A 20981-nucleotide genomic window follows, 5' to 3' on the forward strand; every position below is an offset into this window, starting at 1 on the left:
CTCGCTCTCTTGTTTCTTGTCACAGGATCTGTGTACACTGAGCTACACATGGTGCTGGTATTTCACCTTGATTTGTGCGACCAACACTAAAAACTCTGAGCTGATTCTTTAGGAGTAAAAAAGTGTTAACTCCCTAATGTTGTATGTCTGTATTATTGATATGTGTTCACTGTTGAAAATAGCACAACATTTTAAGAATTCACTGTGTGATTTCAGAGTGTTAATCTAGGAGATGATCAGCCCCCTATCAGAGGTAATGAGTTAACGTGATTGTGTACAGCTTGTGTTTTACTGTATATATCCCATGTTAGCCTTAGACCTATAGTCTATACTGTATATAGTTTCAGGGTTATGCTTTGCAACAGTCAGCCCATTTACCATACTCTTAGGACTTTAAAATGAAATTTGTTAAATGGTGAAAAGGTGCCACAGACTTCAGATTCCCAAATATTAAACAAAGAGAGAAAATTTGTGCTTTTTGGTTTTGTGACTAAAGAATACAGTAAATTAGTTACAAATCGCTTATATATACATTACATACTGTATATATTTTGTACAGCATCAGATGGGAATTCAATTCCTTCCTCTATCTTGTGCATGGACTTGAGGCAATGTCTATGAAATCCTGCAGGCACTGTTTTAAGCTTGGATAGCATTCGGACAAATAAATAAAGGTGCTCTCTTATGAATATACTGACTGAGGCTGTAAGGCTCACCATATAGGGTTATGACCAATCCCATCTGGTTTTGTATTGAGTGGCTTTCTCTCCACTTGCCTGCTACAAAACATGCAATGTGTATTTTTGCAGAAATGCAGAAAGTGACGTGTTTTACACCTGAAGCTGCTCTTGGATATTTACAAGGGGGAGTGAGAGTTCTCTCTGTGCATTGTGGGTTTCCTTCAGTTTTCTCCTCCTGTCCTAGACCCCTGCCTTGTGCCCTGAGTCCCCGGGATAGACTTCAGGTTCACTAAGACCCTGTGGTAAAATGCATGCATGGATGGATAGCACGGATGGATTTTCATTCATGGATGTGAAGAATGGATGGATGGATGGACGGACGGATGGATTTTCATTCATGGGTGTCCATGTGTAAAAGCAACGTCTGATATAAGCATGATCTGATCTGCACCCAGCCTCCATCATTAACATACCTTTTCAAAAATTAATCAAACAGGTTTAGACTGACTTTTTCAATATGCTCTTTTGACATAATGAAAGCTGCGTTTAAGCGAATGACATTGAATGTAATTATAACTGATGATCCGTTCCACATTATAGGTGTCACTTAGATGTGGATCAACACATTTGTTTGGTTTCCATAGAGCGATGGAAAAACACTCAGGGCATGGGTTTGAGTCATGTATCTGCAGCAACGTCAAAATTTCTTTTTTGTCTCATAATAATGACCTTGACAGCTGTGAGAAAGATTGTGTTACATCTTGAAAACTTATAATATGCACATACAGTATATGTATTTAAATTGAGCATTAAACGTTAAGTACTGAGTTCAAATAAATAATTAGAGCTAGTCTTTTTATTTCATGCTCATACAAGAAGATTATAGCAAGACCCAACAGGGTTAATAAGAATCCACTGGGGTGCTGAGAAAATTTCTGTTTTGTGTGATTTAAATAGAATCCCAGAATCCGGGCTGAGATTTTTCTCTTGGCATAGCATTCATCGCTAAGGCTTCCCTTGCTTTCTGCTAATGAGAGAGGTTTGTGAAATGATGAACGAAAACCGCAGTCCAAACATCATGTCTGGGGCAGGAAAATCCCAATGTAAAAATGGCAGCTGTGTGAGGAAAATAGAGATTTTCTTACAATCGCACCATTCGATCCGTTTTTGTGGGGTTTATATTTTTGTTATTAAGGTCAGGAGTCTGTAAGGGGACCAGACCATTCTCTGTGTGAATAGTGATTAGATCTTGGCTAAAGACCAAGGATCAGGTAAGTGGGTTTTGAAATGCACTGCTGCGTTCAGATCATGATGAATATAAACATCTCTGAGAGGAAGGAAAAGCCTGCAGCTGTGCTTGGCTGAGAAACTGAGGCCTTACATCTGCTGCGTGTGTAAGAACTTGGTTGGCCATGCTTACACTCATCTTTTAACATGGCATTTTTAAATGTGTATGATTCTGCAAAAATGTAGATCTTTTCTGCCAAATTTGTTTGTATAAAATTAGTCTCACAGTAAATGTTTGCTTTCCTAGAAATTACGTGTGATGGGTTTTGAATGAATGGGTTTTGTCCTCTAATAGAAAAACAAACAATGGTAAATAATGCAGTTGAATTACATTTAAATTCATTGATGAAAGTATAATTTTCACACTATACATGTGTTTTTTAAACTATGTGTAGCACACATATTAAAACATATATTTTCTTACAAAATAAAAGAATCACCTGCTAAAAAATTAATGATCAATGCTTTCAATTGTTACATTGCACACTAAAGCATGGTCTTTATTTAATACTAATGCAATTATAAAACACTAGAAAGACATTCACAATGCACTATTTTTAGCATTAAAAATACAAAACACATTACAAGCATTCAATAATAATTCAACTATTACTTCTACTGTATTTTTAAGTTTAAAAGTGTGGTGTGATGTGACTGAGAGAAAGAGAAAGAGAGAGAGAGTTAAGGTACTATGAAATTACAACAACACAAAAAAATGCAATCAGATAAAACAAATCCTGCAGAACTTGATCTGAAACAGCCTCCTGGGTACGCATAGATTTTAAAGCCTACCGAAGCACATGGAATGACTGAAGTGCTGCTGCATAAAGTGTGCTTTTTTAAAACAATCACATCCATGCTAAGCTTAAACAAACTTTATTTTGTAACTGTAAGTCAGGTAAATTCTGACTTTCTGGTGCATTTGCAGAAATTTGCAGATTATGTTTATTGAACGCAGTACTTTGAGGTTTGAAAAATGCCAATTTTGTAACTATAGTTGTATCTGAAGTACATTTCAATCCCTTAAAATTTTTCAAATCAGTAGTAAGCTCTGGTAGCTAAAGTTAAAATGTTTTGTGCTAGCTGTGGTGCTAGCTATTTGCTAGCTATGTTGATATTACATCATCTGTTAACTGTCCTTAATTCCCACCATGTGTAAAGTGTAACAGCTTATTATCAGTTAAAGTAAGGTTGGTTATAATTTGTATTTATTGTTCTGTTTATTTTTTAAGCAGCAGCTGTCAGTTCTATGGATTACCTGTGCAAACTAGCAGGCTGTTATGTAGCTAGCTAGGATAGCACCTGGGTTTGTGAATAACTTTCATCAGATTATATTGATGTTTTTAATTAAATGATGTAAGATTGTCACTAAGCAGCAGTGCAGCTATCCTGACATGCTAATAGATATAGATCTGGATAAAGGTTCCTAGTCTAATCCTAGTCTAGTCAAGTGAAGAATCTGTGCTCTAAATTAAAATCATATTGTGGGGGAAACTTAATCAAAGTCTCTGTTCTTACTAGAAGCGAAACAGATCAATAATATCAACAACTCACCAAACATGCTAATTTGATTCAAGATCTTTATTTGTCACATACACAGTTTTATAGAGTATACAACCCGCAGCGAAATGAAAACCCGTCTGTTCCTCCTAGACTGTACATGTAAATAAATGTACACTAATTTAAATAAATGCAAAGTCACATAAACAATGTTACAGTTCAGAATGTGCAACATTAAAGAATGGTAAAGTGATATGTTTAATGTGCCGGTGAGTGACATGCAGTGGCATATCAGTAAAATGCAGTGTGCAGAATGTAGTGGAGGAAATGTGTCTTTATGGAATCCTGAGGGATTTGTAAGCTAGACATGTCAAGACAAGGTCTGAGGGAAGAAGCTCCTCCTGAGTCTCTCAGTTGCTTGCTTCACTTAATTGATATTATTCTGAAAATTGGACTCGTAATCATGTGTTGTTAAGGTTTTCACAGCAAAAGGGGTGAATGTTTCTGCAATCGCAGCTTCTTATTGGTAACAAAAAATAGTTCACATTAGTATTAATATTCCCCATTATGAGCTTTGTGGAGATTCAGATAAATTGCTGAAAACATATAAAAGGAGCTGCTGATGTGTTGGTGGTCACTAAACAGATTTCTTCTTTTGTTCCAGCCTTCTTGACACATTTAAAGTATTATACAGGATTAAACACGGTCTCTTATAGAGATTACAAACTACCCTGGCTTTTGTTAAGTAACTAGCATAAAAACACATGAATACATATTTTTTTCCATAACACATTTTTCAGCACTATTGCAATAACCTGGCCCGAGATTTAGTCTACAATGGGACACTCACACAAATCAATCAGAAGAAAAGGCAAAGCATAAAGTGTGCATCTGTCATCATCTCTCCTCAAATGACACACCGCTGTGAAGGTACATGGCTGAAGTGGAGGTTTTCATCTGGGACAGCTTATGGGCTACTACACAATGTTCCACCTTGTCTGTGAAGACAGGCCTTTCAAACAGCATATTATCACTCATGAAGGTCTGCACTGTTCCTTTTAACTATTTTCTGCTGACTATTTTTCTGCATTCCACTTTATTTTTTTTTTGCATGTGTCAGGATGTGTGTAAGACTGATTTTGCAAGTGGCCAGATCTCGGTGTGTGAGAAGTTTGGCTGCAGTGTATTGGATTCCCGTGGCTCAGCACTGTGTAAATTATTCAGTGGTGGGATTCTCGTGGGTTTGGAAGTTTAAGCTCCATCGCATGCCTTAATTTTCACTTGCCACTGCTTGTATAAGAAATGCTTCCCAGCCAAAAGTTCATTTAAACATGGGCATCATTTTTTTTTTATTATTATATAATGATTAGTGGGAATATGTATTCTAAATAGAATTTAATATGAATGTCAATATATATGTTACACTTGTAAGCACTGGTGTAAGTCTGACTTACATTTACATGCAGAAGGTTATTCTTACAAATTGTTTACATTTCTAGAAGACCTTAGTAAATGCATCAAAATCACCAAATTAAGGTTACATTGTTCTGCAGATCTGTTGTGTATGATTGTCAGGTGTGTTATGTAATGCATGTTTTTTTGTGTTCAAGACAGAGGTGTAAAAGGTTTTTCTGAGTGGATTTTTAGAGTGCTGTCTGATATACAAAACACCTTACAACAAACAATAATATTGAATTTATTCCTAGAAGCATTCGTTCAGATGGGGGGGGGGGGGGGTGTACAATAAAGATAGTGCAGAGGTGCACTTGCAGACTCTCAAGGGGATCGTGAAGCTGAACACGAATTAGTTTTTATGCCCAACCCCCTCTAAATGAATGTGATTTCATGTTATTCATTCAAATACACAATGTGAATCAATGCTTATTATATTTAGATTTCCATACCCTCTTTCGATTAAAAGCTTTGCTTAAGTTAACCAGGCTTGTTGATCTCTAACCATACGATACAAGACAGTTTTATTTTCTGCCATACACACATTACAATCTGATATAATGCTATAAACTAATCAATGACTAGCACAACGTTTACCAGCAGCCATAATAAATAACAGGACTAGCACTGTGGCTTCCTATGCTTACTTGTGAAAGCGAGTCGAAACAGCTAATCAATTAAGGAAGTAAGTCAAGGAGAAAGTCCACATCAGCTGCATTATAGCTGCCGACTCATTAGAATGGGAGAAGTCAGGAGTCACGCTACTGGATCGATACGATGTACAAAAGTCAGCTGATTATTTTATACAGAAGCCAATACATCAGGACTCCTTTAGCAAAATGGAGATTCAAAGACTGAAAGGAAACTTGCTGTAGGCTGTGAGGCAAAGCTTCCTTCCAGATTTATCAGAACATTTTCTTTATATTAGAAGACATTTTAATTCTCCAGTTGAAAAAAAAAAGGTTAGAGAGAAATCAACACAGGGATCACCAATACAGGGTTTATCAGAAGCAGAATCTCCCGAGGAAGCTATTTTAAATAAGCTTTTTTTTTTATAGCTCACGCATTATGTTTATACAATACACTCAGGGTTAATAATCAGCGTTAATAATTTTTAGCTTTGGGCTGTAAGGTGGTGCAGTGGGCAGCATCAACACCTCACAGTTCCTATAGGTTCAATCCAGAGCTCAGGTTTCTGACTTTGCTGCATGTTCTCCACATGTTCATATTCTTCTGATTGTCCAAAAACATGTTCCTAGGTGGATTGTTGTACATCATAAATTACCCACAGGTGTGAACATATATGGGTAAGGTGCCCAGTGATGGACTGCTGATTTCTTCTGCATTGTGGCCATTGTTAATGACATTGTCTGTCGATCTACCATGACCCCGATCAGGATAAAGAGGTACCTGAAGAAAAGGTAATACATATAATCTTTAAGGGATTCATCCAGAACGATGCAAAGACCAGGGTTCAAGATTTTTTTTCCTAAGAATTCTGAGAAAATTCTGAGAAGAATTCTGAGGCCTCACATATTTTTTTTTCCAATCCAAAACCAATTGAATTTGCTCAACTGAATCGTATTTCATTGAGACTACAGCAACTTCAGGAAAATGTTGACAGGATGGCTACACAGACAGCCAGACAGAACATTTAATACAGCAATGCACAGCTCAGAGTCCAAAACAGTTTGGAGATATTTTCCAGCGCAAACACACCTGTTTCAACTCATCATTTATTAAATGAGGCTTCGTGGAAAAATTGAAAACAGATTCATATCGTGGGCGATATTTCATTATAAACCTCCAGTTGTTCCTAGGAAGAGGCCAACACAATATAAATCCCTGATATGGACAGATAGGCCATATAAATATCAGCACTTTATTTCTTATAAACTGTGACAGACTTCATTTATTTCCTTACACATTACTTCTAATCAGTGACATTAAATATTTTAACACTGGTTAAAGAAGTCATAATTTAGACCAAAAAGAATTGACTGATTCAACCGAAATGGACCATAAACCATTATATTATAATAATTGAAACTTGTATAATAGATTTGGTAAGCAGCTCACTGAATGCTGATTTGCAGATACTGTACGTTCATGAAATGAAACCTATGATTAATCATCACCATCACAATGAATTACTTCGTTACTCCAAGTAGTTCAACTTAGGTTGCATCACCTTAGCTATATGTTATTCTACACAGAAAGCCATAAAACACAAGTCATCTCTACAAATCGGCCCTCCTTCTGCAGCTGAGGAAGCAATGTAAACAACTAACAGCTGTTTCTTGTGTTCAATTAATTCTCTGTAAATGTTGCAGTAATTGCCTGTAAATATGGTCTAGTGAGTTCAATGGCATGGCAATAAAAATCTAGCACCTTGGCAATTTCTCAAAATGGCTTATAATAGAGCCGAGGCTCTGTTCAGAGTAGAGATCTGAAGAGAGCTGCTTGGAAGCAGTAGAGCGGTCCAAGTTTTCAGCAAATGCAAGACCAAGTGCACGCCAGACCACCCTGAAATGAATGTGTTCATATGCATGGAATGATTGTAGGATTAGACTTAGGTGTTAAAATGTAAATAACCTTATAACATGATGGAATCACAGAATCCTTATGCTTTACATTTAGATCTAAGATTTGGCAGAATTAATTTCATTTCATTTTTCATTTCATGTGTACATACACAGGGCTAAAACTCTTGGGATTTAAACTCACAAACTTCCAGTCCATTGCCCTTAACAAAGCATACGAAGATAAAGTGATGGGTTTTATAGTATATACCTGAATGCACAGCTGTTCTTTTACTGTTGAAAATGTATGCACTGAAAGTTGCACTCTGCAGGTTAAAAAGAAGTATGCATCAGTGTTGACGAACATCTCCACCTTGTGGCCAAGATAAGGAATAATCATATTAAAATTGTGATTAAAAACAAACAAACAAAAAAAAATTCTCTAAAATAAACTCTGACTTCAATCAGCACATTGACCCAACTAGCCAAATCAATTATTCAACATACATTTTCTTCCAATTCATAAAGATTTATTCAAGCAATATACAATATGAACATAACAATAGTTAAGGTTTTACAGTCTGGGTTCAGTATATAACCTCCAGCCCTCTTTCTTCCCAACTTTAGTGAGCATGGCAACAATTCCCAGTCCCAGACAAGCAGTTGTGCCCGTCATAACACTGTGAGCTGTACAGCAGACAGGAAAAAAATAAACACAGCACATTAGACACGTTTTATCTTACTCTTACTGGACATCATGAACTAAGACCATGACTCTTAAATAAACAATATATTTTATTTACTCACTTCGAGCCCCAAGAAAGGCTCCTGATGCACATCCACCGATGAAGTAGTTGGTGGGATCATCAGGTGCATCTCTCACATGCGCACTCAGACAAGTAGTGATTCCGAATATAGCTCCCAGAGATGCTAAAAATGTCACAAACAGGTCACAAAGACTCAGTTCAACTTAAGCACCACTATCATTTCAATTTAAATTGTGCGTTACTTACCCATCGTGACTGTGCCATTTGCTGCCCTGGTCAATGCCTCAAGTGAGGTTTCTGGCTGGACTAGCACAATATGATATGCTGAGCCAACCAGCCCTGAAGAAAAAACAATTATTATACAATCATATAAAGCATTCATTTTAAGACGAATTATTGTAAAGCAATCGTTTTTTTTTTTTTTTTTTTGCAGAACCTCAAACTGATTTGCTGTAATAAACTTTAACCGGTTTATGTTTATTGTTGTATTGTGTAGTTATTTTATGTAGAATACCCACTTGCATGTATGAATCCATTTATATATGGAAGACTACCAGAGTGGGTCACTGTGCTTTATTAGCCAGAATGTCTAAAAGGGCATAATTTTTAAATACAGTGCAGATATTTTCTAGGCCACTTAAACAGACAAACCTGGCTTTTCGTGAGAGTAAGGGATCAAGGAGAAAGGTAACGTTTAAAGATAGAGAAGTAAAGTTTGGGTTTAAAGACAGGTGTAAAAGATAAAGAAAGCTGAGGTTAAGTAAGAGACATAGGAGTGAGATTTAAGCTAAAACACAGGTGTAAGAGAGGGTTTAAATGTAGAGGAACTAGTTTGGGGTTTAACAATAGGAGCAAAAGAGAAGAATGTTTCTGGACATGACTAAAGTATAGATGAGTATGCTGGGGATTTACGTAGAAAAACACGGGCTGTACATAAAGCGTTATTTAATTTAAATATAACATCAGTTCTGATATGAAGAGTAGGCTAGCTAGTTATCTGGTTAGCTAGGTTGCTAGCATGCTAATGCTAGCTAGAGTTCTTCCGTTCCACTAGACCCCAATTATGAAAAGGAAACCAACTGAAACACAGCAGCAAAGATGTCCAAGGTGCTCACCAAGAGCGGTGCCCAGCTTGGTGGTAATCCATGTTTTCTCCACACAGTCTTTCCCCTCTTCGAGGTCCCAGTAACCCATTATGGACGAAACAAGGGCACATTACACTCTCGCGAGACTTCAGGAGTACGAGAAGACAGCGCGAGACTGAGTTTATCCTTCTTTTAGTTTTGCTTATTAGCGCCCTCTTTAGGACACTTTGGTAACAGCATGTGGATATTTGTGGCTATAAAAAGATTTCCTCTTCTTCTGCTGATCACTGTTCTTCTGCAGATCACTGTTAAATTGTAGCTATTCTTTTCTCGACACTTTTGCATGACATTGCATCTTTCATTTACTTCGTGTATTTATTGCATGAAAGGAAAACGTGATACTCATATAGACAGAGAATCCAACAAACATTCATCTGCATTTTCCCAAGAAACTTAAAGTACCCATCCAAAATATAACTTATATATCTTCTAATAAGTGACTTGTGCTATAATTTAACCTCTTTGTAACAGGAGTGTCAATGACACCCATTGGGTCAGAGAATAAATAAAAAATGATCACTCAAGGTAAATCAGTAATATTTAATAAGTATAAAGATTATTGAGTGAATTTTTTTTAAATAACCCCAAACTACAGATGAAGACAATTTACTGAATAAATGTTACGTACATCTTTAGTAATTCCTCAACAACCCCAAATGTATTGTCCACATCAGAGCTATACAATCTATTTGTTGTCTAACAATGTATATTTTTAAGTTTCTGGAAAAAAAAGAGTATTTTGCTTATAAAAAGAGAATAGGTCCTGCTGCTTCCCATAGTAAACATATAATGTGCATAATTACATACACAATTCTGAAATACCTGATTGGAAAAATACATATACTAAATAAAAGGAAAAATAAAAAAATAAAACCCAGGACATTTGGACACTGTGGAAAATTAATCTCTCTCTCTCTCTCTCTCTCTCTCTCTCTCTCTCTCACCCACTCACACACACACACACACACACACACACACACACACACACACACACACACACACACACACACACACACACACACACACACACACAAACAATGTTGGCTAATACCAAATAACAATTTGGTACACACAGTGGGTTAAATTGGGTAATTTACAATGCTATTTATTTATTTATTTATTTATTTATTTATTTATTTATTTATTTAATAATTATTTAATGTACTTATTTAGCTGGGCTTTTGGCCCTTTACTTCCGGGGCGGAGCACCCACAGGTTGCTTGGCTTTCAGTGAATCAAATCAGTGAGTCAGTAAATCATTCAGTTCACCAATAAGAGCCGACTCTTACAGCTTGGAAGCGGTGTTTTTGCCATAATCCAAAAAAAAAATCTAAGATAGATAGATAGATGCCATTTATTAGCCATTTATTCTACATAGATACATGAAGACACTCATATGCTGTTTAAACAGACAAAGAAAAACCTATTTAATTATCAAAAGAAACACCACATGTCACCACGAATGCAGCAGTTACTAAACATGAATTGAGGTGATGTGTCCATTTTTTCTTAAATGCATACACTACACGAGTAAAGGGGAAAAACTGCACATATGTGCGAATCGGTTCACTACGATCATCTAAAAGATCCTGTTCAAAGAGTTGACTCGTCGTCAAACGACACATCAATAGCTTTTTGCGAAGTTGCCGAAGCTAACGATTGTGAGAGTGAAAAATAAGAGCAAACAATAGCAAGCTATATCATTGTCAGTTATTTTAAAAGATTGTACAATAACATTTGGTATTTGTAGAATAGTCTTCTTGTCGCCAAGGCTTGCGAGTAGACAGGAGGTGAAGCTGTAACGTTCATTAGTAGCATCAATGCTTCAAGACGAGACTGAAAGGCTAAAATATAGGTAGCTATTAGTTAGCTAGGCTTGCTATGCTAAAGTCACCGCTTAGTGCCAATGAAGCTGAAGCAATTGCTCGGACAGCTCTTGTGCATGTGACTCAGCTAACAGCAGGCTGCTAATCGGGGAGGACTGAAACGGGTAAGTACTTATATAGGTTAAAGGATAGACAGCTAGGTCCTGTACCATCTGTCAACAACCGAGACCTGCATCACTGATGATGTATGTGTATGCGCTCCTGCCGGCCAGTCACGTCTATAATACATGCTGTTCGAATGATATAAATTCTGTTAATACGTCCTGATAGGTTTGTTGACATGTCGTCTCCATCACCGGTACAAATAAGGGAGGCAAACGCGCATCTTGCAGCTCTGCACAGACGAGTCGCAGACCTGGAGCAGAAACTCGAGGCAGCTGAGAACACATTGAGGGAGCAGGCTGAGAGTCTGATCAGAAAAGACGAACAACTCAGGACATCTATACAGGAAATAACGGAGAACAAGGACAGGTAAACGACAAATATCCAGTGCATATCATAATGCCTGCAGTGATCTTGGAGCTCTATCGATGGTGAAGATTTTACTATAATTTTCTATTTATTTATTTAGTTAGTTAGTTAGTTAGTTAGTTATTTTTACTAATTATACGTTCACACACATTATATATTTATTTGTACTATGAAGTCGTTCATTTCCTACTATTGGTTGCCATAGTAATAAGGTTGATCATTTATTTGATCGTTGGTGTTTGAATATATATTCAGTGTATATATGCATCACATCATATGAAAGAGAAGCAGCGTGAGCACTACGGTCACTTCACTCTCATTCTGCATCGAGTCACTCCAGAACTACATTAAGTTCACTTTTCTCAACTTTACATTCACATTACTGGACATGCCCACAACTGGTACCCAAAGATGGCTGTTGCTCATTTCACCAGAAGTCTCCAGCTTTTATGAGATCCTTCCTTTTAATATTAATGATCTCTGGTCACAATGTATGAACGTTTCATAACCCCTTTGCTCTGTTAGCAACCAACCTGTATTTAGAGTTACAGTTAAGACACATAACCTTTTTTTATGGCAAAGGATATATATATATATATATATGTGTGTGTGTGTGTGTGTGTGTGTGTGTGTGTGTGTGATATTAGCAAGTATTTAGTATTGTAATCACATTTGGTTGGTGTTAATTGATATTTCACCATTGTAATCAAGTAGCCTTTTTTCCATTCTATTTTTCAAGGGAGATTTCCTACCTCCATCAGAAGCTTTGTCAGTCAGAGGAATCAATTCAGAAACTTCAGCACATGGTGAAGGAGAAAGATTCTCTGATTGGGCAGTTGCAGCACCGCTGCCAGCTGTTAGACAACATCTGCAAAAGCCGTCCTCTTTTAGACAGCATGCTGGCCCAGATGGCTGAAGCTGAGAGAATGGGGCCTGTTATTGACTTGGTAAATGCCACAGCAGACACTTCACTCACAGATGGAGAGTCCAACTGCAGCCCCTGTGGCATCTCCAATCACAAAGACTTTTCACTCAGCGAGGATGACATGGACGATCCAGAGCTAGAGGGCGTGATGTTTGGAACAACAGTATGAGATGAAGAATGGATCTATTATGTTTCTCTAGTCTGTATCTTTGGTAGAGCAAATGTGGAACTTTGTCCACTATGAGACCCAGATTTTACTAATACTTTCCATCCAGATGCCTGGGTATGATTCTGCAAGCTGTTCCGGTTATGTTATTACAGTAAAGTTGGATTAAATGTAATGGCCTAAAACAAAAATTCAAAAAGGTTTTAACCCCATATCCACTTATTTCTAAACTTTTTCATTTTGGAATTTGACCACCATAAAATATTTAAACATGCAAGGTCAATCTTTTTTTTGTCTTAAACATCATTCAGTGAGGCAAGAAAATGAGAAGCCTCACCCTTATACATTTTAAGACAAAAGCAGTTGTTACTGAGTAAATACAAATGTTACTCGTACATTAAGTTGCGTCATTCAAACAAAAATTGTATGTATGTATTAGTTGCCAGTAACATCACAATTTGTAAATGTTCTTTTCTTAATTTAGTTGTTATTCCTTCGTCATCCCCTTAGTAGCATTAATTTTCAGGTCAGATCCAAATATAAATTAATTTAATGCAATTATGCAACGCAAGCATTATTTGGCGAGAAAAAAAAGAATGGTTCTAGTTTATCGGCTTGTTGGATGTTTTGTCTTCTTATTCAAGTGGGTAACTGTTGCACATGTTCTAGTCATCAACTGTCCTATCTGGAACACTACAGCTAGAAAAAGAAACTGTTAAAATATCTTACTGTTTTATGCAATGGTGAAGTGTGCTACTGCATCATGGCACAGTGCTTGTGTATCAGGGCATGTGTGTGTGTTACCTTTTTATTTTCTACAGAGTCGATTGGTGCCTCAGATGTGATCATTTGGTCTATGGAATTATTTATTCTACATTAATAAACTATTTTGCTAATCTATATTGGCTTATACAGTGCTATTTTGGTAAATCAGACATTCTTTGTGGTGTTAAGAAGTCACCATATATAGGTTTTTGTACCAAAATCAAAGCTAAATGTGTTATATGAAACTCTTTCTGGTAATGTTTAGAACATAGTCAAGTGATGTTTTAAGTAATTATTTCACACCACCTACCAATTACAAAGATAACCTTTATTTAATGTGTTTAATTTAATACAAAAACAATTACCCTAACGGGATTTTTTGTTTTTTAAATCATGGACATAAGTACTGACAATATTTATTGAAACACACAAAAAAAAAATAAGTTTTGCACTGGATATCACCCCTCAAACTCATTTCAGAGATCCACCAGTGAATCACTGTGGAAGCAGTACCTTCCCTCTACCAATGCAGTTGTGGAAACCTTTTGTACCATCAGGGCCCAATGGCTGGCGCACCACTAGCAAACTGATAGTGCCCTTTATCGGTTCTGGGGGCAATGGACAACCTTTCTCTGGATAAAAAGCCTGTGCAGCATTTTTGCGCCGTTGGACCCATGGACTCCCTCCATACCCAGTGCAATCCTGCAAGAAATCCCCTGAGCAATTGCTTCTATGGTATGAGGAATAACAGGTGGAAGTTGGAGTACTGCTTAATGGAGAAGTGGCTAGTGGTGAAGCAGCATGACCTCCAGGAAAAAGCTTGTGTGGCAAGAGAGGACTGCCTACCGGGCTGCTCAGAGGGTTTCGATAAGGGTCAGAATGAGAAGTGGAAATTCGTGGGATGCCCAGGGGACTACCATACTGAGCCTGAGGACGCGAAACTCTACGGTTAGGACGTGGTGAGGCTGGAGTGAAGTCTGACTCTGAGGAACTGTACAAAACTGAATCTTCCAGGCAGTAGAAGTCTTTTTTGGACTTCCGGTTTCTCCTTGTAGTGAAGTCGTTATCAATGTTCTCCTCTGACTCCAACTCTGCTCGGCCCTGAATGCTCCCTTGCTTCCGTGTTCCCTGGCTCCCTAGGAGTACCACGTGGATACCGTTCCCACCCTGTGCCTGCTCCTGGGCTTTCAGAATATCATATGCCTTGCGCACACCATCCAAGTACTCATATTCAATGACAGCACAAAGTTTTCGCCCAAGCTCAGCATGTTTTTTCGCATAGCGTTTAAGCTCAGCAGGAATTTCTTTTCCTGGGCGGAGTATACGAAGAGAAGTGATTGCACCATGTGAACCAAACATGTACATAGCAGTCTCCATGATCCCTTGCTGATCAGATCTAGATGACCCACTTTCCTCGAATTTGGTAGAACCATCGCCGGCCAGGAAGTTCCAGACAAGCAGCAGCTTAGTGGTAGGGAGGCAGAGCAGGTGGTCAGGGATTGGTGTTCTCCGTCGTACCTTGTTTCCCATCTCATTCACCTCCAGGTGCTGAGAAGTTTGGGCAGCAGCCAGAGTAGTGCGCCAATCACGCGTCAGTTCTCGTATCTGCCAAAGAAAGAAGGTGAATCAAGCTGGCTGAGAAGGTTGTCACTAATTCGTCATAGAGAATGTCCAGTCAGCATGATTTGCTACATCGTCAAAAAGGTAAAATAAAAAAAAAAAAGCCTCATGGACTCTTAACTTCCTTTGAAGAGTTTTAACTTGGAACCATAACTAATAAGCAAACACACTGCAATCAAGTTCTAACTAAAAGATTTGAGGGTACTATTAATTATTGTTTTTCTTCAGGCCTTAATGATTCAGACTCACCTTTTTGAATGAGGTCAACAACTTCAGGCTGACATAACCCATCTTGTTTCTCTGGACATGTTTTAACAGGAAAGCATCAGCCTCAAGATTCTCATCTGAGAGGTAGTTCTCAAGCTGGGCAGCTATTTTGCACGTCAGTTCAGTTGGCGGTGGAGTCCAAACCTCACCCTCACACCCTTCGTCTTCAAACACATCAGTCAGTTCAACAGAGCTCCTGCAACCCAATGTTCATTTGTGGATTGAATACACACCAATTGGTTGGTATATAGGTTTATTATTTAAAAACCTTACCATCAAAATTGCTAAAGAACATAAGTATTACATAATATGAATAAATTGATGCCTTACCCATCCAAACTATCACATAACCCATCGTCAGTGTAGTAGGATAAACCTTTCAAGAGCACACTGTCTTTACTATGAAAGCTGTCAGGGGAAGACATACTAAAGACTCAGGAGATTTTCATTCATAATACACGTTTTTGACACAAAAAAAAAACCCAAGTGGCCTATCAAAGATTTGAGATTGGGTTGCAACAGGCTTAACTATTAACTGATGCTGAAATAAGCACAGATGAGTTTTCTAGCTTGCCTCCTCTGGCTGCTCCTCCTGTATCTCAGCAGGAAACCTGAAGCCAGGTGAAGCGCTTTAGATCTTTAAATGTGCCTACGTCAGAATTGCTAGAAAGCGCCTATTGGGCAATACACAGAGCGACGTTAATAAGAGTGTCTCTGGGAATTCGGCTCTTTTCAGTGAGTCGAATCATTTGTCTGAACTTTCGGCTCCGAGTTGACTCCTATACAGAGTAAAATTTTGCGATATTATGTCCGGTGATTGTTCATCTTTGTTCATCTAATTTAGTCTGAATGTATTCATTTAAATTTTATTCTAAATTAAAACGAGCAAAATAACCACTTTGCATTGTGTACACTTTATTTTCAATATTGAAACGTCAATATTGAAACAGGTCTCTTTCTTTAAATCAGCAATGCTCTACAAATATCAGCAAGCACGCATATGCTTTATTAAAAAGATTTACTTCTATCTATTCTGATGGAATAGCAGCTATCGCACCCTATAGCTGAACCCTATAAGAACCGACTCAAGGAGCCGACTCGTTCACAAACACAATAAAGTGAAAGGGTAAAAAAAGTGAACAGGTTAATTTTCAGCACATACAGCTACAGAAGCCCGATATATTAAAGTAGGCTACTTTTAAATGCGTGCAATCCTTTGCATGTTTCTAAATACATCATTCAGACCTAATATAGTTCTAAGTGTTTTTGTCAGTGGTTATTGGAGGTGTCGTGTTTAAGCCATGGCTGCCTTTTAGTTGTATGTAGTTGTGCGTATTCCAACTCCAGGGGTTCGGCAGAAGACAATAGTGGCAGCACGACCACTGTCTTAGCATGAGGGGATAAACGTCGGGCCTATTTTCCCATCCGCTGTCCATGCAAAGTGTTTCCTGTTTATTACGTTTTCATGGAGGAGTCAAATAAGCGTTGCTCAATTATGTAACCCACTGACTAAAGAGCCAGTCTGCAGCTCTTTGTGGATCAGTAACACACCTACATACAAAAAGAGAGGGAGGCTATTTACAGCTCTTTGTAGACCACAAATACACCTACATGGACAAAGACAGAGCGTCATAATAATAAATGAAATATCTAGATAATTAATTAAATGTTTGTTTTTTTATTTATACATCCCGTGCTTATTATTCATTTCCCAAAAACATTACATAGATGAGCATAGGTAGCCAAGTGGTTAAGGTGTTGGACTACTGACCAGCGGTTCATGAGTTCATGTCCACCAAGCTGCTACCGATGGGCCCCTGAGCAAGGCCCTTAACGCTCAGTTGCTCAGATGTACAAATTGAAAGTCAATCTGGATGTCTGCTAAATGCCAGAAAAATAAAATGATTCTGATGAAATTTCTTTTCCTCCAGATGGCACTAGCCGACTAAAATATCAAACGCTTAAAAAAGAAATCTCTTTAATTGTAAATGATATTTAATTGTAAATCTTGTATCACCGTTACCTTACCACGTATATAATGCATTATTTTAATATATACTACATGTTATATTAAAATTTATTCCATATTTTTATATCTTTTTTAAACTAAAATATGAAATAAAATGGTTTGTTGTATGGAAGGATGCAGTTACACGTTTTAACCGCCAGGTGGTAAAAGCTGACCATGGACTGCACTAGTTGTGCAACGGTATTAAAGAATTAGGACTGATCTCCCTGACACCCATGTACTCGTCCACTAAGGGGCGTCAGGGGTCTAGTCATTTTATTTTGCTAACGCCGTAAAGGCGTTCTTTTAGTGCGTGTGTGCGTGTCCAAGACGTGGCTAAAGGCTATGGCTAAAACATAGTATATGCATGAATCATGTGCGCTTTTATATTGGCAATAGTAGAGCAAACAGCAGAGGACTGATACTAAGTCTCTTTTTTGCATATTTAATTATCTTGTTAAAAAAAGAAAAGAAAAGAACGAGATAAATAAATGCCCCCTATTAATTGACCTTATAAATAGGGTTCTGGGATGTTATTCCTGCAACAGCACACAAAAACACACCAAGAAGCTGTAACATCAGCATGCTGTTCCTGCAGCAGTCCCCTATAATTAGACAGGCTGGAACGTGAACTGCGAGATGGGGAGAGAAAGTTCCAGGTAACGTAGATAAACTCGATCACCATCTAGAAAGCCGGTGCAGACTGGCAAAGGAAACACTGTGTTACGCAAAGTGCAAACGTGCAAACCTCTAAGCAATATGAATATCAGCCCCCCCAAAAAGCTATTAAATGCATGAATTAAATGCTTCACACACACACACACACACACACACACACACACACACACACACACACACACACACACACACACACACACACACACACACACACACACACACACACACACAGGGTATTCATAGTATACATATATAGGGTATTCACCTATAAAAACAGACTGTATTTCTATAGCATAAAATCATACATGTTTATTTCTAATTAAATAGTGATGGGCATAATGCAAGATGTTTATCTTTTAAAGCAATGGGAAGGAATATGGGAAACTCAGGAAATTCCAACCCAATCGTGACATAAACAACTACATAACAGCAATAGGTAAAGGAGGGGGCGTGCAGTCTCCCCACGTGGGTCCTAACCGTGACGATCCGTAAACCACCAATGAAGAGGCGGTTATAGAAGTTTCTGGGTAGCTTCTAGACCAATCGAAGGGGTGAGCGTTGGATGAGGCCATGCCCATGTGAGGACGTGGGTATAAATCCTTTGGTTTCGGACACAGCCGGTAGACGATACTTGAGAACAGCTCGAGCGAGGCAGGAATCAGGACTAAACCATTCAGAGACGCATTTGGATTATTGCCGCACTGTTTCGGTGACGCTTTCCTACTGGAATCTATCGTTTGCAGTTTTAATTAAGGCGTTTGGATTTGCCTACTATTGATTATTTGACAACATCATGACTCTGGAAGAAGTCGTTGGATGCAATATTACTGATAAAAAGTAAGTACTTTGCTTGAACTTTTGCAAAATCCTAGTTCTTAAATTATGAACTATGCGTAGAGAGAAAAACCTGTGCAACTCCTCAAAGTTATTCCAGGCAAAGTGCATGAAGATTAAAACTGCAGACGTTTGTACTAGTTGCTAACGAATGGTTCTTTTTCTTTTTCTAGGATGGATACTGTGGGTCAAGCCTTAGAGGAGCTGCTGGTAGCAGCGCAGAGACAAGATTGCCTTACTGTCGGCGTTTACGAATCTGCAAAGCTAATGAATGTGTAAGTATCTTGTCTTCTGTGAAGAATCAATAGCAGTTTGAGAACCTTTTATTTCTTTCGAAAGATAAATGGCAACGAACTTAACCGATTTCCCTGTTATTATTTTTCCGATCACAGAGATCCAGACAGTGTGGTTCTATGTGTTCTGGCCACGGACGAAGAGGACGAGGACGATATCGCTCTTCAGATTCATTTCACCCTCTTGCAAGCTTTCTGTTGCGAGAACGACATCAACATCCTGCGCGTATCCGGGCTGAGACGCCTGGCGCAGGTCATCGGAGAGCCAAGCACCAAGGAGAGCAACAATAACGCAGAACCTAGAGATTTCCACTGCATCCTTGTCAATGTAGGTATTAATCTCGAGTGCAATCATTGCATTATATCTGATCTGATCTGATGTGCAGCTTTAACCGAGGTCGTGTGATTAAACTTTTCCTTTTTTTCGTGCAGAATCCTCAGTGCCAGCCACTCAAATGTCAAGCGCTGAAGGACGTGGGGAACTACTGCGATGAGAGCCGATGCAGAAACCAGTGGGTGCCTTGCCTGTCACTGCACGAGCGCTGAAGCACGGCGAGATCTGCGATTGCGTGGAAAATCATACCAGATCATCTGTGAGGAGCGGAAAGAAATAGGCGAGGGAGGCTTTTTCTTTTTACCGCTCTTTGTCAGCCACCGTTCAGCAAAGACGCTGGAGGAAACCGAAAGGAAAGTTCCTCGAGGCTGACGTTGGGCTTCTCGGCCCAGTTTCGTCCTCCGCTGTGAGGGAGCGTTGTTTTGCGGTGGTGGTGGAGGAGGAGGAGGAGGAGGAGGAGGAGGAGGAAGAGAGAGAGAACCGTAGGACCACGCGTTGTGTGTGTGTATGTGTGTGTGAGGGTGCTAAGTGCCCGCATGCGCTGTGCGTAGGAACGCGCGCACTCGGTTTTCCACGAGCCATGGACAGAAGTCGAGAGAGAAAGAGACTGTCCGACCTTGTAGAAACCTAACTGTCGGACACCTGCTGCTGGACTTAATTGCTTAACATTGCAATTTCTCATTTGTTGGACTAACATCTTTAAAACATATTTATGCTACTATATAAACATGTGGACTGCAGCTGCTATTTTTAATGACTGCAAAGAGGCCAGTGTTAGAAGACTATATGGACTATGGACATGTATACTATGAAATGCAGTTTTGTAACTTATTTTCTTTAACTTAAGAAGAGTAATATATGTGCTTGAAGATCATGTGAATGTCAGTGTTGTTTCAATAAAATATTGTGTGAAAATTTAAGCATTTGACTAATGTTTTGATTTGAGGGGTGAAATGGGTTGAGGTGTGTGTTGTGTGTGGGCGTGGGGGGTGCTAGGGGGGATTTATAGTTCTGATACATCACACAACCAAACCAGGAACTTCACGCAGGTAGTCAAATACTCAAATGTGGAAAGTTACAGGTTATGCAAGCAGAACAAATGGACATCATATACTTTGTTTGCTGAGGGAGAGTGTTCACATCCTCATCTACTGGTATCTGCATCATATCCGTCACAATTGCATCAATACACTTCAGGGAACAAGCATTTATGATGTCATTTAAGACTGTTTACTTTGGCAAACTCCCTCCTCAGACTGTAGATAATAGAGTATACACATTCTCACAAACTCAAATAATCATTGAACAAAAATATAGTGTTGGCTGATAGAAGCAGTATATGTGCTACATAAACAAAGTTCCATTTACCAATTAATGGTTT

The 20981-nt window shown here is 38.5% G+C and overlaps 4 protein-coding genes across 4 annotated transcripts; 2 read left to right on the forward strand and 2 right to left on the reverse strand.

The window, feature by feature from the left end:
- Nucleotides 1-7954: 7954 nt before the first annotated feature.
- On the reverse strand, nucleotides 7955-9481 carry ndufa11 (NADH:ubiquinone oxidoreductase subunit A11). Its single transcript, XM_027169624.2, has 4 exons — nucleotides 9324-9481; nucleotides 8455-8547; nucleotides 8249-8371; nucleotides 7955-8128 (listed from the first exon to the last, which is right to left on the reverse strand). The coding sequence occupies exons 1-4, from the start codon at nucleotides 9400-9402 to the stop codon at nucleotides 8016-8018; spliced, it is 408 nt and encodes a 135-aa protein (XP_027025425.1). The 5' UTR covers nucleotides 9403-9481; the 3' UTR covers nucleotides 7955-8015.
- Nucleotides 9482-10654: 1173 nt separating this feature from the next.
- Nucleotides 10655-13701, forward strand: LOC113657947 (vimentin-type intermediate filament-associated coiled-coil protein). Its single transcript, XM_027170121.2, has 3 exons — nucleotides 10655-11343; nucleotides 11510-11710; nucleotides 12450-13701. The coding sequence occupies exons 2-3, from the start codon at nucleotides 11520-11522 to the stop codon at nucleotides 12802-12804; spliced, it is 546 nt and encodes a 181-aa protein (XP_027025922.2). The 5' UTR covers nucleotides 10655-11343; nucleotides 11510-11519; the 3' UTR covers nucleotides 12805-13701.
- A 170-nt stretch (nucleotides 13702-13871) lies between these two features.
- On the reverse strand, nucleotides 13872-16071 carry larp6b (La ribonucleoprotein 6, translational regulator b). The gene is made up of 3 exons (XM_027170120.2): nucleotides 15784-16071; nucleotides 15436-15649; nucleotides 13872-15171 (listed from the first exon to the last, which is right to left on the reverse strand). The coding sequence occupies exons 1-3, from the start codon at nucleotides 15876-15878 to the stop codon at nucleotides 14062-14064; spliced, it is 1419 nt and encodes a 472-aa protein (XP_027025921.1). The 5' UTR covers nucleotides 15879-16071; the 3' UTR covers nucleotides 13872-14061.
- A 2683-nt stretch (nucleotides 16072-18754) lies between these two features.
- Nucleotides 18755-20520, forward strand: gadd45ba (growth arrest and DNA-damage-inducible, beta a). The gene is made up of 4 exons (XM_027169598.2): nucleotides 18755-18976; nucleotides 19147-19248; nucleotides 19366-19594; nucleotides 19699-20520. Exons 1-4 carry the CDS (start codon nucleotides 18933-18935, stop codon nucleotides 19810-19812), a joined length of 489 nt encoding a protein of 162 aa, XP_027025399.1. The 5' UTR covers nucleotides 18755-18932; the 3' UTR covers nucleotides 19813-20520.
- The last annotated feature ends 461 nt before the right edge of the window (nucleotides 20521-20981 follow it).

This window comes from Tachysurus fulvidraco, chromosome 2 (assembly GCF_022655615.1).
Source record: "Tachysurus fulvidraco isolate hzauxx_2018 chromosome 2, HZAU_PFXX_2.0, whole genome shotgun sequence".
Classification (NCBI taxonomy): domain Eukaryota; kingdom Metazoa; phylum Chordata; class Actinopteri; order Siluriformes; family Bagridae; genus Tachysurus; species Tachysurus fulvidraco.

Excerpts from the sequence above, each read along its gene's own strand:
- ndufa11 (XM_027169624.2), bottom strand. The coding sequence starts at position 9,402 with ATGGGTTACTGGGACCTCGAAGAGGGGAAAGACTGTGTGGAGAAAACA. Across the intron at positions 8,548-9,323 it reads CAAGCTGGGCACCGCTCTTG|GGCTGGTTGGCTCAGCATAT; the intron begins GTGAGCACCTTG and ends TTTTTTCTTCAG. Across the intron at positions 8,372-8,454 it reads AAATGGCACAGTCACGATGG|CATCTCTGGGAGCTATATTC; the intron begins GTAAGTAACGCA and ends TGACATTTTTAG.
- LOC113657947 (XM_027170121.2), top strand. The coding sequence starts at position 11,520 with ATGTCGTCTCCATCACCGGTACAAATAAGGGAGGCAAACGCGCATCTT. Across the intron at positions 11,711-12,449 it reads ATAACGGAGAACAAGGACAG|GGAGATTTCCTACCTCCATC; the intron begins GTAAACGACAAA and ends CTATTTTTCAAG.
- larp6b (XM_027170120.2), bottom strand. The coding sequence starts at position 15,878 with ATGTCTTCCCCTGACAGCTTTCATAGTAAAGACAGTGTGCTCTTGAAA. Across the intron at positions 15,650-15,783 it reads TTATGTGATAGTTTGGATGG|GAGCTCTGTTGAACTGACTG; the intron begins GTAAGGCATCAA and ends ATTGGGTTGCAG. Across the intron at positions 15,172-15,435 it reads TGTTGACCTCATTCAAAAAG|ATACGAGAACTGACGCGTGA; the intron begins GTGAGTCTGAAT and ends TTTCTTTGGCAG.
- gadd45ba (XM_027169598.2), top strand. The coding sequence starts at position 18,933 with ATGACTCTGGAAGAAGTCGTTGGATGCAATATTACTGATAAAAA. Across the intron at positions 19,249-19,365 it reads TCTGCAAAGCTAATGAATGT|AGATCCAGACAGTGTGGTTC; the intron begins GTAAGTATCTTG and ends TTCCGATCACAG. Across the intron at positions 19,595-19,698 it reads TCCACTGCATCCTTGTCAAT|AATCCTCAGTGCCAGCCACT; the intron begins GTAGGTATTAAT and ends TTTTTCGTGCAG.